The sequence below is a fragment of the Guillardia theta genome (genome assembly GCF_000315625.1).
Source record: "Guillardia theta CCMP2712 unplaced genomic scaffold GUITHscaffold_37, whole genome shotgun sequence".
NCBI classification, from domain to species: Eukaryota; class Cryptophyceae; order Pyrenomonadales; family Geminigeraceae; genus Guillardia; species Guillardia theta.
The window spans coordinates 435,880-452,090 of record NW_005434637.1 but is presented as its reverse complement, the minus strand read 5'-3'; the positions used below and the strand labels follow the sequence as shown (position 1 = coordinate 452,090).

The window sequence follows — 16,211 nt, the reverse complement described above, 5'->3', positions numbered from 1 at the left end:
TCCCTCCTCCCTCCTCCCTCCTCCCTCCTCACTCCTCACTTCTCACTCCTCACTCCTCACTCCTCACTCCTACTGCTTCCTTCTGCGTTTCTCAAGCATCTCATGGTATACATTCAGGTCCGAAAACAGTCAAGGGAGTCCAGGGGTAAGCAGAGGAGGAGGAGGAGGAGGAGGAGGAGGAGGAGGAGGAGGAGGAGGATTAGGCCTGACAATGTCGCAGAAAGAAGGAGTGGGACGATGTGAAGAAACGGGTGATCGAAATCGGTGTCAAGAAAATCTGGTGAGTTCGGAGTTTCTGGGAAACAAATGAAAATATCAGGAGGGTAACGGAGAGGAAGGGGAGGGGCTAGAGGGATGGGGGAGTGAGGAGGGGCATGGAGGACGGGAGGGGAAGGAGTGGAAGGAAGGAGTGGGGAAACGGTTCTGAGTGACGCGGCAGTTGCGGCGATGAGCATGTGCTAATTCTCTATAGCAATGGATCGGTTGCATCGTAAGTCAAAGGGGATAAGAACGCCCTGTGATCTAGCCTTGCTGCTGCTCCTCCTGCTGCTGCTGCTCTTCATCCTTCTGATCCTCCTCCTCTTCGTCCTCCTCCTCCTCCTCCTCCTCCTGCCGCTGTTGCTGCTGTTCCTTTTCCTCCTCATTATCCTCCTCCTCTCGATCCTCCTCCTCGTCCTGTCCCCCCGATTTCCTTCTATCTTTTCTTGTCCTCGCACTGGTCTGTTTGCTTCTCAACCTCCTCCGAAAAACTTCTGGTACTATAAATCTCTTTACTCATGCACGTACATCAGGTGGGGTATGAATCGATTCGGACAGCTAGGACATCCATCCAACTCCCCCGCAAAGGTTCTCCTCCTCCTCCCTGCTCCGCTCCCCACTTCCCCCTTCCCCTCCCCTCCTCTCTGCCTTCCTCTCTCCTCCCCCCCACCCCTCTTCCCTCCTCTTCTCCTTCTCCTCACAGCACTGCAGGAACCCTCCCTCATCATGAGCGTCCAGCAGTACAGGATAGGAAGTATCTTCGCCGGCGCAAACTCTTCGGCAGCTGTGCTGGAGTAGGAGCAGCCCTAGGCATCCTCCTCCTTCTTGTCGTCGATAGTGAAGAAGTCGTTGGATGCGGACTATGAGTGGAAGAGTCAGTGTAAAGCGGCGAGCAGCACATCATGCTGAAGGCAAGTAGGAGGGGGGAAGAGGCGGACGAGGACGAGCAGGAGAAACCTGTCGCCGCTCTAGAGTCTGCTTGAGGCTGCTGTCGATGCCGGACAACCACCGCTGCTCCTGCTGGAGGGCGAGCAGCTCCTTCCTCAGCTGCGTCCTCCTGTGGTACAACTCGTTGCCTGCGACCTGTCAGGAGAGAGAGGAGAGGTCAAGCTCGGGGTTACCGATGTCCTTGTTCCTGAAGATGAGCAGGAGGGCGTTGAGAGACTGGAAGATCCTGATTTCATCCTATCTCAACCATTTCAGCACATCTTCGGCTTCGTCTGCGTCATGCCACATCACTTCACAACTCTCCTCTTCCTCCTGGCCTCCCTCCTTTCCTTTCCCACCACCATGTCAACGTCCTTCCATCTCCTCCTCTTCCTCCTCCTCGCATGTTCAACCTCGGACGCGAAAATCATGAAGACGAAGGCAAGTGGAGCGAAGAAGAACCACAGGAGCCCCGCGACGCGCCCGAAGCTCGACCAGCAGCATGCCGTGTAGATGACGTGGATGAGGGGGACGAACGCGCTGGCCATGAGCACCTTCCACGTCCCGATGACGCTCATCTTCTTCACCTTTCTTGCCTGGATGTCCGATACCACCCGCCCGATGAGCCCGCAGGGAGCGAGCGACAGGATCCAGGGGAAGATGGGCAGCGCGAGGGAGACGAGCGTGAGGACGCGCATGAGAATCGTCCAGCGGAGGACGCGGGCCTGCTGGGGGGAGAAGAGCCTCCCCTGGAACCTCTGAACCTGGTGGTCCCTCACCCGGTACTCCAGCAGCATCTTTCTGTACTCCGACGCCCCCCGCATAAGGGCCTCCACCCGCGGGTCGTTCTTGACCCGGTCAAACCCGACGGCGAACCCTTGCGTGAGCGCCACGTTGTCCGCCACGGACAGCCGCGTGCCCTGCGGCACGTAGATCCTCCTCAGCGTGCGGAAGAGATGCAGCGTCTCCACGTCCTTTGCCTGCACCGATGCAGTCAGCCAGTCCTCCTCCCCGGTGTACCCATCCATGGCATGACTCCTTCCTCCCTATCCCCCTCACTTTCCTCCCCTTCCGTGTGATGCAGTATGCTCTTTCCTTCTACTTCGCCCCCCTTCTCCCCGCACTCCTCTTGCCTCCTCCTCCTCCTCCCTCCCTCCCTCCCTCCCTCCCTCCCTCACTCCCTCCCAAACTCACCAAGAGGGTGCAGGAGCGAACACCGAGCATGACGAGCTCCATAACCTCCCTGTTCGCCTCCTGCTTGTCCTCCTTGCTCCCGTTCTTGTACTTCTCCACCAGCGTCTCGCTGATTTCGATGGCGTCGCCGAAGTCAACGCTCACCGTGCTCCTGAACTTGTGAGGGGCGAAGTAGTTCAGCCCGACGGGGATGATAGAGATCTTTAACGGTTGCTTCCCCTCGTACTTGGCCAGCGCCCCGAGCACCATGGTGGAGACTCCCCACTTGAGGGGCAGCAGGTTGGTCCCGTCGTGCGTCCCTCCCTCCGGAAAGATCCCGATCGTCCCTCCTTTCTGCAGGTGCTCGTGTACCTGGTCATAGGACTTACTTGCGCTGGGAGGGGATGACGATAGTCGGCAGAGAGGGGTAGCGGAGGATAAACGTCTGGAAGTGAAGAACAGAGGCAGAGGAGGACGCAGGAGAGGGAGTCGGGGAGGGAGGGGAGGAAGGGGAGGGAGCAGGCTGTGGTTTTACCTGGTTGAACATTTCCGATTGGTCGACGTAGGGAAGGAAAGTGAAGGCAGTCGGGTCAGAGATGTTCAACTCCCTCGTGACTTCACCCTCCTTCTCCAGTAAACCTGCCTGCTCCTCTCCTTTGGTGTCGTCTCTGCTGCAGGAGTCAGAATCCAAGAGATCTCCCTCCTCCATATTCCTTCCAGCCCCAAACTCCCCCCGCAGGTCCCCCGTCCTCGTCCCTCGCTTCTTCCCCCCGACCTTCCAGTCCTCATTCTCCTCCTCATCCTCTGCTTACGGTTTTGAAAGGTGGACGGCTTTGTGGTAATCTCTGAAGTATTCTCCAACCATGGCCGAGTGCATCACACCATCTCGAATCCACGCGTACAAAAGATGAGTAACCAAGCATGCGATCTGAACCCAGGTCGCATCAAGATCCTCTCACTCCCTCATTCCTTAATTCCCCTCCCCCCCCTCCTCCACCCCCCCCCCCCCGGCCCTCCTCCTCCTCTCCTCCTCTCCTCCTTGTACCTGCAAGCAGACCATCCACACGGCAGGCCACCAGTTGGGGAAACTGTAGCCCATGGCGGAGACGAGCTGCAGGACTATGAGAAGGTTGGAGGAGGAGACAAGGAGCGTCACATAGATGAGAGAGACGGTCAGGAAGCAAACGATGGCGATGGTCCACTGAGGGGAAAGAGCGTGCATGTAAGAATGTTCGTGCGCCTCCTTCCTCACCTGTACCAGACTCGTCATGCACTGCCGCACGCGAGCGCAAGGGGGGGAGGGGATGGTGGAGAGGAAGGTCGGTCAAGAGAGAGGGACGTAAGGAGAAGCAAACTACTTCGATCTTGTAAGAGAGTGGAGCTGTGAGAACAAGGTTTTCATCGTCGATCACCTGCCAAGTCATGACATCAGCAATCCTTCGACATTCCCAACACAATCCTCACCCTCCCGACCTTCCCCGAAGCCTTCACCCCATCCTTCTTCACGATGATCACCGACCCCTTCTCTAGCTGCTGCGTGAACCGCGTCCCTCCATGACCCCTCACTGCGCTCCTTTCCGCAGTGATGAAGCCTGCTCCCGCTGTCTCGTAGTCCGCCGGCCGGGCCACTGGGATGCCCCTGAGGACTTTGGCGAAGAACCCGATGACCTTGCGCTTGTACGAGATGTCAGCAACCATCCAGCTGACGTGCCGTCCTGTCGTCTCCGCCACCGTCTTCATCACGACGATCGGGTCGATGAACTGGTTCACGTGGGGAGCGCAAACAAAGATCACCGCCCTCCCGTCCTTGAGGTGGAGAAGCTTCGAGTCGCCGCCGACCGAGATCTCTCGGAAGAACACATCGATCACGGCGAACCAGAAGGAGCACAGGGCCCGCCGAATGCTGATGTGGTCCGCTAGGTACACGATGACGAAGAGCGCACTGACTGCCTGCCCTATCACCGGGTACCCCAGCACAGAGATGACGAGGTCCAGGCCAACTGCTGCCCACAGGATGATGAAGCCGTACTTCTTGCGCACCTGATGGGGGACCTCTAGAACCTTGGATTTCAGCAGCTTGCGTGCGCTGCTCTTGTCATCCTTGTCGCTGTCAAGGTCGTGGTTGCCATGCACGGCGCGACTGGGACTTTTCATCTTCTCCGGGAAGTTTTCTTTTCTCGCCTCTTCCAACGTGTGGTAAACGGATGACCAGGGGATTTCAGGCAATTGGAGTCTTTTCAAGGTTGCAACATGGTTCTTTCACCTGTTGAACTTCAACCTGTTTCCTATGTGAGGTGTCAGAAAACTTCTTTCAGTCGAGCTGTTAACGTTCCCTTTGCAAAACATTCTTCTAAATGTCTCACTTTGAGACCATGGATTGGTTGATCATCATATTTCTAGCCTGAATTTGATGCTACAGTGCAAAAGAAGGTCTATCATGCTACCTTTCTACCTCAGTGCTTTCTGAGGCTGTTGCATTTTATCAATCAAGTTTGTCCTCTTCGTAATATTCATTCGAAAATTCCTTGACGTGGAGATCCTTTTCAGACTCATTTCTGAGAATTCCAAATGTGTGATTTCTCTCTCGACTGCAATGATGCGAAGATTCGTCACCAAATTCTTGCGAAACTGCATAGTTCTAAAGTCCTCTTCACGATTTGTTGCAAGCTGCGAGACTACATTTCTCTTTCCCAAATGTTTGACCAACATCTCATTGTTCTCATCATCATCTATGGATCAGACATGGTAAAAAATCTTCATGATTGACAAACAGTCTTTCTATCTCGCCTGCAACTCCCTTGATTTGACAAAGTTTGTTCCCAACATTTTCATCCCGATGAATCCGCCACCCTACCCTGGAATTTTTTACTTGACCCCTGACCCCTCTACTGAGCAAGTTGCACTACCCCTACCCTGATTTTTCCATATGGAAAGTCGTCAAGTACCCCCTTGTGAGCTGCTCGCCTGGTTCCAATCCAGTCTGTTCCATCCGGACCCCCTCGATGTCATACTTGCACCCCCACAATCTACGACTACCCACCTACCCGTCTACGTCCCTATGTGGTCATCAGTGGGGGTAGGTTGATTTTGCTGTCTTGTCACTGATGCTATCATGAACTCTGAGGCAAGCGTGTCACAGACCAGCTGGCAGACTCAAGGCTTCTGAGAGTCGGACGCACTGCATCACGCCGCCGACCGCCCGGCCGGGCCCGGGCCCGGACCGCCGGGCCCATCCCGGATGGCACTGCGGCATCTTTACTGTTACTCAAAGTTAATGGTGAAAAATCAGCGGAGAGGACAATCGGGGGCCCGGATTATCAGGAGTCGGACTGGAGTCGAGGAGGCTTGACTCGCACCGTGGCACTGGCCGCCCCAGTGGGCCGCAAACGGCCGGGCGGCGAGACTCGGGTGAGAACCGTGGCAAACTTGAACCCAACTAACTCAGTTCCCGCCAACTGCTGTCCTCCAAACTTAACGGCAGTGATACGGCATTACTGGCGGCCAGCCTCCCGATCCGACGGCGGGGGATCGCACGGTGAGGGCCCGGGGGGGGGGCCACCGCCGGCGGCGGGCCGGCCGGGCCGCCGGGCCGCGGCGATCGGCCCGGGACCTTGCCAGATAGTGCATGGATTTTACATCAATGATCCTGGCATACAGTCTACTATGATCTCTCATAGTATGGCCGGCTCGGAGGCTCTCAGCCTGGCAGGCTGGCAATTCTGGTCAGGGTCGTGTGCGGGCAGTGCATTAAACTCGGTCTTGAGCAAGAACTGTCTTCAAGTTACAACTAAGGTCGACTCGAATGTGATATCTGCGGCGTGACTTTGGCACTGATCTGAGTACAAGCCCCTGACGCTGAGTCTAACAAACTTGTGCTCCGTCACCGTACACTGCCAGGCTGAGCAACGGTGACTCGGACGGTACGGTACCTTTAAGGGCCGCTTGATGCGCCAGTGCACGGAGAGCCGGCCCCCGCCATCGAGTACTTTACTCAAAGTTAAGTTAAAATCAGTACGAGGACAATCAGGAGAGTCGAGGAGGCTTGACCTTCAAGGCTTGACACTCAGTGACTGTCGCACTGGCCAAACGGCCGGGCGAGTCATCATTGTCGGATCCCATAGCAAAGCTGACTCATATTTAGGGTATTTTTGGCAAACTCAACAGCCATTCTTCTAGTTTCTCGCGCCATTGAAGTCCCTCTATATGCCCATGTCGAGTCGGAAAGTCTGAAACATTCCGATGATGACAAGTTTGGGATTAAATGGCAGCGAGTTAAGTGATGTCGGGCTTGTGAGGCTCCAGACCCCCGAGTCTCACGGAATCGGCAGTTTTGGCAAAGGTGTTTTGCCTAAGTTTGGGCTTGATAAGAAAGCTGCATCAGTACCCTGTAGAGTTTGGATTGAAGTTTGTAAAGTTTTATTTCATAACAGTGGTAGCTCTCGTTTAAATCGGATCTTGACACAAATAATACAAAATGTCCCGGCCCCAATTATTATCAAGCTGTAAGAATGGGGAAATCATGGAACTCCAAAGTTTTATCGTGATATTCTACATCTCTCAGAGCAGGGGACCAGGAGAACATCTTGATTCGAATCTGATAGCACAAATAGACAACGATATCATGGAATCATCGCTTTGTCTTGTTGTCTCACTACACTTCATGATAAGAATTATATTATCTCTTTATTTACTTATCACAACACCTCCCAACTCTTTCATACATCCCTTCGACGAGTTTTCCATCATAGCCTCTGGATCTCGCCAAGTGCATCGACAAAATGGCTACGGCTCACAATCAGCTCAATGCTTCTCTTGAGGCTCGCAAGCTGCTTCTGCTTCACAGACGAGACTGTTGGGGGCTCGCGAGGCTTCTGCTCTCCTTGCAGCTCAGTAGTGATGGGCTGAAGAACCGAAACTTCCCCTCCGCTCTGCATCTTGATTCTAGATCGAGTCTACGCTTGACAACACGACCGAAACAGATGAGAGGGCAACGTTGACTGAGGGGCCAGCAGAGATCTGCCGATCGCCGGCACAGCGAGGGGGTGAGAGAGGGGCGAGGGTTGAGAGCACGAGGCAGAGCACGAGGAAGGATGTGTAGGTGAGGGTCAATTTAAACAGAAAGAGCTAGTGACACCGTTTTTTTTTGTCAGCCACAATTAAAACACGATTTAAACAGGGCAACCCCATTGTGGTTTGACGGTCTCATCACATACCCCAATTTGCCCATGTGATGGACAATTAATTCGGGGTAGGGGTATGTACCCCAACCCTTCTCATAAGGACTCTTCTGTACTTCTGGAGTCACAAAACACTGGAACGGCAAGGCTGAGGGGTATATGTGCCCCACATTTTCATGCTGGAGATACGGGTAGGGGTACGGAATCGAACGCAGTATGGAACCGAGTCAGCGTGCTGACCATCGGGCTTTTTCTTTTCCTCTAACGTCCTTCCGAAGTTCCCTTTATCTACATCAGTCTGGCTCCCCTGTCCTCACCCACCACGTCTCTCGGCACTTGGTTCTTATCATTCCTTCTTACTGCATTTGCGCTTGACCAACTTGTTTCCGTACCTTCCTCTCAACGCAGTCACCCAGGGAGAGATCTTTTACTGTTCATCTCATATCAAGAAGCTCTCGTCAAGCCCTACAGATTTCCTTGGAGTACAGTGCGCAGCCATTTTTGAAAAGATCAATCGGACACGTATTAGACAATCTTTTGTCTGTTGTCGTACTCATGACAAATAAGGTTGAAATCAACACAATCACTGCTCATTTCCAAGCTTCTTTGACCCCTCTCAAGCGTCCGGAAGTTTGCTCCACTAAGCAAAAGCAGCTTGCAAGCTTGAGAAGGAGCATTGAATTGATTCTTGGCAAAAGCGAGTTTATCAATGTCTTTGGCGAGATACAACAATTATGATGTAATTTGATATCATGTACGAGAAGTCTTAACTTTGACAGAATAAGATATTCAAAGAATGAAATAAATGCCTTTGTAATTTCAGATTCTTCTTACTTGAGTCATCGCTGACCCCTGAGGTATTTCTCAACACGGGGTAGACTATATCCTTATTCATTGAATAATGAATACAAGTCACATCTTACCTCATGTGTGATGTGTGATTTTTTGAGTGATCCAACAACAAGTCAGACCTCAGTCTTTCCTTCTTGACAAGGTTTTAGCCTTTTTGATAAAATCAAAATCGACATCCTACCCTTTGCATTATAGACTGCATATATCAAGCCGTGGGGGTACGGACTTCTTTGGACACATTGCGATCGTTTGGTGTGCTTGGTTGTGATTGTTTATTGCAGGTTGACAATATTGGTTTCTAGGTCAACAGGAAATAGAGAGTGGCAGAAGGGAAATGTGATTGTTAACAGCCATCAGCACCAATGTCGTTGGTGTAAGAAGCCCATGCACTGTGACTCTCCCACAACTTCACGGTTATGGACCCCTTGAACTTGCCCTTCAACTCCACGCAAAGACCCTCAAATATTTTCTTGCACATGAATTCTGTTGTAGTGTTTTCTCCGGGAAAGAGCTCGTTGAGATTTTTGAAGTTGTATTCCCCAAGAACTTTCTTTAACATCGTCATTCCCTCCCCAATGTCCAAAACCCAATTCAACCGTGGAGCAAGGCTCTCCACATGAAATTCCACGTCCACAGTATACGTCGCCCCATGCATGTTCTGTGCGGGACCGAATTCCTTCCCAGTGAATGAATGCGCGATCATTATTGAGTCGCGCAGCCCGAGGCTGTACCGCTCCCCTCCTCCCCTGAGATGCATTGAGGTTGCAAAGTTCTTCATAGGAGAGGACGAGAAATGTGCAGATGGCACAGCTGCGCTTGTTCGAGACACAAGTGCAGGCGCTGTCGCTTCAGTGAAGCCTCTCATCATCGCTGGCAGGACGAGCAGGGTGAGCCATGGGCTATTCACAGCAACCATGGCGGCGGCCACCTGAACGAATGGGAAGAGTACCACGAATGATGGTGAAACAGTACGCCCAGCCGGCCGGCGGGCAGGCCGCGGCCGGCGGGCCGGGCTGGCCGGGCCCGGCGGCCGGGCCGGCCCGGGCACAGCGGCACCCTGGCGGGCACCAGGCGGCGGGGCCCCGGGGCCGGCCGCACTCACTTCGCATGCCCATCTTCCTCTTCTATGAAACCCCAGCCCCTCCCACATGATGGCCGATACCTATAGCAGTCATCCTATTTCGCCGGACACCCTCCTTACGTTGTCCACTATAGCAAGGTAGTCTGCGTAGAGCATGCAGGTCAGAGCTCCGTGCCGTAGAGCCACGTGCAGTGTGGGACGAAGAGGGGGCTTCAAGTCCTAGCTGAGCCGTCTTGCCGCAGTAAGGTCCTCTCATGTCTGGATGCTTGGGTTTCACATCCTAGCATACAGTCTATCTCTCATGTGCTCCTCAATTCTGGTTACAACTAAGGTCGATGTGATATCTGCGTGACTTTGGACTAGTACAAGTCTAACCCTTGAACTTGTATTCCGTCACGGGTCGCCGCCGGCTTGCAGTGCCTGGCGTCGGAACGTGCCAGCAGTGCTGGCGCCAGCCCGGGAGGCTGCGCCGGCGGGTGACTGCGGCAGTGCCGCCCGGCGCCGGCCGCCGGCCGCGCCGTCCGATCATAGTCACAGGCTGGCATGACTTTCATGTTTACTGATGGAGAAGATACGGCAAAGTTAAAAGATCGGATAGTAACGGCATGAGTTCATCATGAGTCTGTGACTACAGAGACGCTGCGCTCCGGCAGCTCAAGTTCTCTTTCAGCAAGAAGCAAGATGTCAGACCAATGAGGAACGATCGCACCGTAGTCATATCCAATGAATAGGATACGACCTTGTCCTGCCGGGATCTCAAAGATCACAGCATTGTCGTTCTGATCCATATAGTAGAAGACTGTGTTTTCCGGCAACTCACTGGCAGGAATCGCCACAGTGCCGCACGCACAACCTGCATCGCCCAACCCTTCCAACAAGCGCGGACCATAGAAGAACTCTGTCGTAGTAGCATCGTTCTGCATGTAGAACGGTCCTTCACTCCACACAACGTCCATCCTGCTCTTCTCCGTGGAGTACTCGTCTATGTTTCCAGTTCTGACATAGCCATATCCATCATCGCCAGCAAGGAACCTCGAGAGGAAATCGGCTCCGCTGTATCCTCCGAGCAACAGAATATTGTTGCCTCTGGTGTATATTGATCGATCCAGGATGTTCAATCCATGGCGGGAAATGGTGGGAAAGAAGCAAGGTGGGACCACGTAGATGACCTTAGAGTACAGCAGCGTCGTGAGCTCTAGCTGGTTTTCGATCCAGGTGTAGTCCTCGTACTTTGAGGCTGCGATGTTGGGGATCTTCTCGAGGTGGTCCTGAGGCTTCAACAGCATCTTGATGTTAGAAACCGCCGCGGTGTGGTCACACCGATCTGAGACTGAGATCACGTAAGGACCGGAGTATGCAGAGTTGTCACACGATGGGCAGCCTGTCTTGCCAGTGTACGGTTCGAAGAATCGTGACTTGTGCGAAGGCATGACGTCCATGTTGTCCCACCGCCTTGTAGAGTAGTAGTCGGGGCCTGGCTCCCACCCTGGGACTCCGACGTCCGTCTCTGCTGCCTTTCTCATGGCAGAGTCTCTCCCCCACTCTACAGTGTTATGGGCATCGCTGCCTGCGTTCCTGATCGCCGTCAAGTCTCTGAGTTGTACGCGCGCTAGGATGCTCCCCGGAAAGATCACGGATAGGAGGGACGTTTTGGCTTGCCGGGAGATCAAAAGGCAGGCAACGAGCGCGCATGCTAGGAGTGAAGAGACGGCTATGGTGATTCGCCTGCGAGCTGCCGGCATGGTTGGAGCATGGCAGATGAGTGGATCTTGCGGCGAGGGCTGCATCGCTCGCGGCGCTGCTGCCTCCTCTTGATCCATGCTTTCCGCCATAGCGCGAACCATGAGCGCGAACAGCCGCTTGCAGAGAGGGGATGAGGGGCGCTGTTTACCGCATCCCCCCTCGTAACCGGGCGATGCGTCCGGTGCGCAGTCCGGTGCGGGCATGCAGGCGGGCATGACCGCGGTGGAGGGATGAACAGCTGATAACTGGGAGGAGACCGAGAGGATGAGGGAGCAGGATGACATGGTGAAAGAGCAGGACAGGGAGAGAGCGGGAGAGGGCGGACTGCTCGAGAGGAGAGAGGAGAGAGGAGTTGAAAGCGAGTATGCTTCTGAGCAATTCTTCTCCTCCATAAGGCCATCCTTGACTTCACCTCTTAGCGTACTCAGGGGAGACCGAAGCATCCACTCCACCATGGCATGCATCCTCTAGCTCGTCGAGTCAGACGGTGCTCACCATGGGGTTCTGGAACTTCGGGGGGGCAGGGCACGTGGCACTTGCGCTTGTGTGTCTGTCCCTGTTCTCCTCCACCATGGAGGAAGCAGCAGGGTTCAACTCGGAACTCGCCGTATCGACAATGACAAGACTGCGCATGACCATGGTGCGCCTGAACTTGCGCGGCGGAGGGAAGAAGTTCAAGGGGAAGATGTTCCCATCGGCCATGGAGAAACGCATCAAGCCGCTGACCGATCGCTCTGACTTCCAAGTTGACAATGGCGAGGGGAGGAAGGTCCCGACCAAGATGGAGAAGGACTGGCAAGTGATGCGGTGGCTCAATGATGATCCGCTCGAGCACCCGACGTTGCAGCAGGAGTATGAAGGGATCGACCGGCGCTCTTCACTCCACCCCGCCAATCAGATGATCATAATGAAGAGGGAGGAGAAGCTTCGCAAGAAGCTGGCGAGGAGGCAGAAAGGGCTGAAGAGAAGGATGAAGATCCTCAAGATGATGAAGATGCAGGAGAGGAAACAGAAGAGATTCAACGAGCAACAAATGGCGTCCACGAATGCTGCGACTGGTTCCACGAAAACGACAAGTCAACCCAGTACGCATCTGCTTGCCTCTAGAGCATGTCTGAACTCTCAGCAGATCAACCTGATAAGTCATGGAAGGCAGATATGTCCAGTGGAGGAGACGATGAGGACATGGTTCGTGACTTTGACGCGACTTGTTGGTACCATGACGATGTGGACAGTACGACGTTCTTGTGTTGGCAGAGGATCAAGCGACGCCCATCCTCAATGTTTCACTCTCCCGCAAGATGGCCAAGACATTCAAGAAACATGCAGGAGACAAGACTAAACTTCCGACAGAAGCGGGATACTTTGGATCGGTAATCCATGGCTGTACCTGTGCTGAACTAGCTGATTGTGGTCCTCAGAGCAAGTTGAAGTCCACCAACAGGGTTTACTTCCGAAGGTCGAGATCGGTTTGTCTATCATGACGGAGCCAATATCCTGTAAAGCTGACATAACCTCACATGAAGGCACCTCCACCAATGAAGGTTTACAGGAGGTATGAGACGAGCAATGGCAGTGTATTGGAGCTCGGTATGTCAAACTTGTTGTGTCGGTGAACGATTGAAGAGGATGTCGTCCAGCGTCCCCTTTGACATCACAGAAGTGCAAAACTCTCCTGGTTGATCTTGGATTTTCTCCTTCTCAAGTTCGAAAGGTTGGGATATTATCATCGTCACAATGTGATTTCGTTGATTGATCCTCGTTTTTCTGAAGGTCAAAAAGAACTTCACAGCGGTCGCTTGCCTGTGCGACAGCATCGTTTGCACCAAAGGTTATCTAAGTGCCTCCTTCTCCTACTCTCTTCCATCCTCCACCGCCACCGCCACCTCCTCCCCCTTCTCCTCCTCCTCCTCCTCCTCCTCCTACTCCTCCTCCCCATCAGAGCTTTGTCAGGTGGACGACAATACATATCACCTTGGTTTGATGCCTGCGGTCTGGCGAGCATCAAGGATATCGAGCGTCGCAATCTGCGAATTCAAAACATATCGGTCTGAAAATCCACGTGCATACGATCTGCTCTTGACATTTCGCAGAAGCAATTCCCTTCGCTCACCCCGGGGCAGAGCTTGCAGATGAACGAGTACCTCCTCTACACCGTGGAAAAGCAGGAGAAGATTCCGCTCAAGGTCTGCTTCGTTTCCTCTGAATTTCTCTGCTGATTGGAGGCTCGAAGAACATGATAAAATTGTGTGAGAAAACCAATAACTTCAGACAGACTGGGGGATATGCTGATTCAGGTCCATTCCTCGTGTGCCGTCAATCAAGTCACAACTGATCTTAACATCCTCAGCCCTCCGCTTCGCCGTCCAGAGGGACTGCCACCTTTCTCTTGCGACCCTCTGCCAGGCAGGATTCAAAGCGAGCAACCGTGAAGGTCAGGTGGACTGCCGCTGGCGCTCATGGTGTCATTTCACTCTTCCAGGTCCACTGCTGCATCTCGCTGCCAGGCTGGGACATCCGTGAGCTCACCTCCAGTCCCTTCTCTGCTGTTCTTTTCCTCCTCCTCCCTTCTCCCCTGTCCTCAACCTCCGCTCCCTCCCCTGCGCTCGTATGCCTCTCCATCTGCATGACGGTCGAACGGACTTTCCCCATGCGTCCCTGCTCACCTCACTTCGCTTCCCGCTGCTGGCTTCTACCAACTCAAGTGCAGGAAATGCGTCGAGGTTCTGCTGAGCCAGGGTAAGATGAAACTGGACGCCAAGAACTTAGAGGGAAACACGCCGCTACATGCAGCAGCAGCGGCTGGGAAATTTGAAATGGTGAGAAGAAGGACGAGGAGAACAGGAGGAGAGGAGGAGAGGAGGAGAGGAGAGAGGAGGAGAAAAGATTCAAGAGTAGATTTCCACTTCCTGATTCTGAGGGCAGGTCAAACGCCTCTGCGAGATGGGAGCGAACGCGTTCATCCCGAACAACAACAACTTGACAGCAGCAGATGTAGTGCTCTGCTGGCACGCGCCCCTCGGTGGTCACTCATGTTGGCAGGTATCTGTGATGGACAATAAAGATGCGAACGGGAAAGGTGAACGAAGTTGAAGAGGATGACGTTACGTCAAAGATCGTGGTGGTGGTGTTGATGACGATTGAAGTTATGATGATGATGATGATGATGATAAATGCGACCGAGTTGTTTGTTGATAACGATGGTGGTGGTGGTGGTGGTGGCGGCAGCAGCAGCAGCGATGAAGATGAGGGTGGTGATATTGATGATGATGATGATGATGATGATGATGATGATGATGATGATGATGATGATGATGATGATGATGATGATGATGATGATGATGATGATGATGAGAGAAAGAGGACCAAGAGGTGGAGCAGGAGGAGGATGGTAACTTTAGCATGCAGAGGTTCTCGTGACCTACAAGCTTCGCATCAACTCCTGGCTCAAGTCCTACATGAAGAAGAGGCTGCTGAGCTCCAACAACAAGGCCGAGCATCGCATGGCTATCAAGAGCGGATTGAACCTATAAGGACATGTCCTTATGGGCTCAGAAGGAGAGGGAAGACAAGGGGAAGGAGAGACGAGGGGAAAGAGAGAGAAGACGAGGGGAAGGAGAGACAACTTGAAGGGTGAAACAGGAACCCTAGCTTCTATCTTCATCAAAAAAATACTTCATTCCTCGATTCCACGATTATCGCACCCACCCCAAGCTAAAATAATACAAAATAACGCCGACCACTGACAGTCCAGCCGTCAGCCAAGCAAAGTTCCATGCTCCCTCATCGCTGTGAAAATGTATCATACCCTTCCCTGAGCCCTTGCCCTCTTTTCACTTCCTCCTTCACCCCACCATCCCCCCCGCCTTCACCCTCCTTCCTCCTCCTTCTCTCCTTCCCTTCCTCTCGTCTCCTCCCCCCTGCCCTCGAGGCAGATCGAACCTGCGGATACACGCAAGGATGCTCTGCGGGGGGTTGTAGTAAGACATTCGCTGCCTGCTCGTGAAGCTGTAGGTAGATGGCCCAAGAGTTACCTGCCCGTATCTGCCGCATGCGACGATCAGAGTTACGACCATGAGCTGGAGCGCGAACCTGCTCGCGTCGGAGTGAGGAGAAGGACCAGATGAGGCGCTTCCTCTGTGACTTTGAGCTGCAAAGATGTCGGTCAGAGCAGAACTCACACCCACTTGCTTGTCTTCTACCTGACTGCTGCTTGCTCAACGACAGGTCAACAGTGTTCTGGCTCCTGGACGCAATGAAAGGATGGCTGCCGAGAGGATGAGGAAATTTCATGCTTGGCGGAGCCTTTTACATGCGACTCAGGAGCGATCGTTGACAGAAAGAAGAGAGGAATGAAGACAAGCAGTGGGCAGGGAAGGAGACAGCGAGAGAGGGGAGGGCTTCTCAGGCAACGCAAGATTGTTTTCTCACTTGTCTGTTCGGCAAGGAGCAATCCGATGATCCGTTACCATCTGCCATGAATCACTCGTCAAACAAGCCGACACAGGGAGACGCTTATGTTGCTCAGACTCGCCTGCGGCCCTTCCATCGATCGGGCCCAGGATACGATACTGGGCTGCCCGCAAGTCGAACGGAGGCATCCTGACAGGAGAAACGATCTCAGCACCGCAAAGTGATTGTCTCGTCATAATCAAAGTCCTCTACATGATCATCATCAACTTTCGTCATTCTCTCCCTCCTACTCCTCCTCCTCCTCCTCCTCCTCCTCCTTCTCCTCCTCCTTCCTCCCCCGTCCGCCCCTTTCTGCACGGCCCGCATTTCGCCTTCACGGAGGTTGTGTACCACGTAGGTGGCTGATCACGAGAATTTGAAATTTTGAAAAATATACTCAAAAGTTCGAAAACTTGCTTATCCGGGCCCATCGCCGCCCGGCCGGGAGTCCGGCTGACTCGGACCGGGTGGCCGTGAGACTCAGTGACTTGCCAGGCCGCCGCCCGGGGCCGGCCGGGCGGCGGGGAGGCTCACCGGACACTCAGTCA

The 16,211-nt window shown here is 53.7% G+C and overlaps 4 protein-coding genes across 4 annotated transcripts; 1 reads left to right on the top strand and 3 right to left on the bottom strand.

Annotated features, from left to right (window-relative positions):
• Positions 1-1,064: 1,064 nt before the first annotated feature.
• On the bottom strand, positions 1,065-4,512 carry GUITHDRAFT_139343 (hypothetical protein; the record flags this gene model as incomplete). Its single annotated transcript, XM_005831996.1, has 11 exons — positions 1,065-1,118; positions 1,216-1,334; positions 1,380-1,443; positions 1,599-2,165; positions 2,380-2,730; positions 2,894-3,026; positions 3,171-3,286; positions 3,404-3,469; positions 3,611-3,631; positions 3,717-3,770; positions 3,823-4,512. 11 exons carry the CDS (start codon positions 4,510-4,512, stop codon positions 1,065-1,067), a joined length of 2,235 nt encoding a protein of 744 aa, XP_005832053.1.
• Positions 4,513-8,649: 4,137 nt separating this feature from the next.
• On the bottom strand, positions 8,650-9,321 carry GUITHDRAFT_152839 (hypothetical protein). Its single transcript, XM_005831995.1, has one exon. It carries the CDS (start codon positions 9,301-9,303, stop codon positions 8,731-8,733), a length of 573 nt encoding a protein of 190 aa, XP_005832052.1. The 5' UTR covers positions 9,304-9,321; the 3' UTR covers positions 8,650-8,730.
• Positions 9,322-10,082: 761 nt separating this feature from the next.
• Positions 10,083-11,312, bottom strand: GUITHDRAFT_109115 (hypothetical protein; the record flags this gene model as incomplete). The annotated part of the gene is made up of 1 exon (XM_005831994.1): positions 10,083-11,312. One exon carries the CDS (start codon positions 11,310-11,312, stop codon positions 10,083-10,085), a length of 1,230 nt encoding a protein of 409 aa, XP_005832051.1.
• Positions 11,313-11,707: 395 nt separating this feature from the next.
• GUITHDRAFT_109114 (hypothetical protein) lies at positions 11,708-14,744 on the top strand (the record flags this gene model as incomplete). The annotated part of the gene is made up of 16 exons (XM_005831993.1): positions 11,708-12,296; positions 12,341-12,399; positions 12,447-12,584; positions 12,633-12,680; positions 12,738-12,823; positions 12,872-12,950; positions 12,994-13,042; positions 13,165-13,259; positions 13,305-13,397; positions 13,445-13,508; positions 13,562-13,645; positions 13,694-13,730; positions 13,922-14,030; positions 14,137-14,205; positions 14,254-14,290; positions 14,620-14,744. The coding sequence occupies 16 exons, from the start codon at positions 11,708-11,710 to the stop codon at positions 14,742-14,744; spliced, it is 1,761 nt and encodes a 586-aa protein (XP_005832050.1).
• Between the last annotated feature and the right edge of the window lie 1,467 nt (positions 14,745-16,211).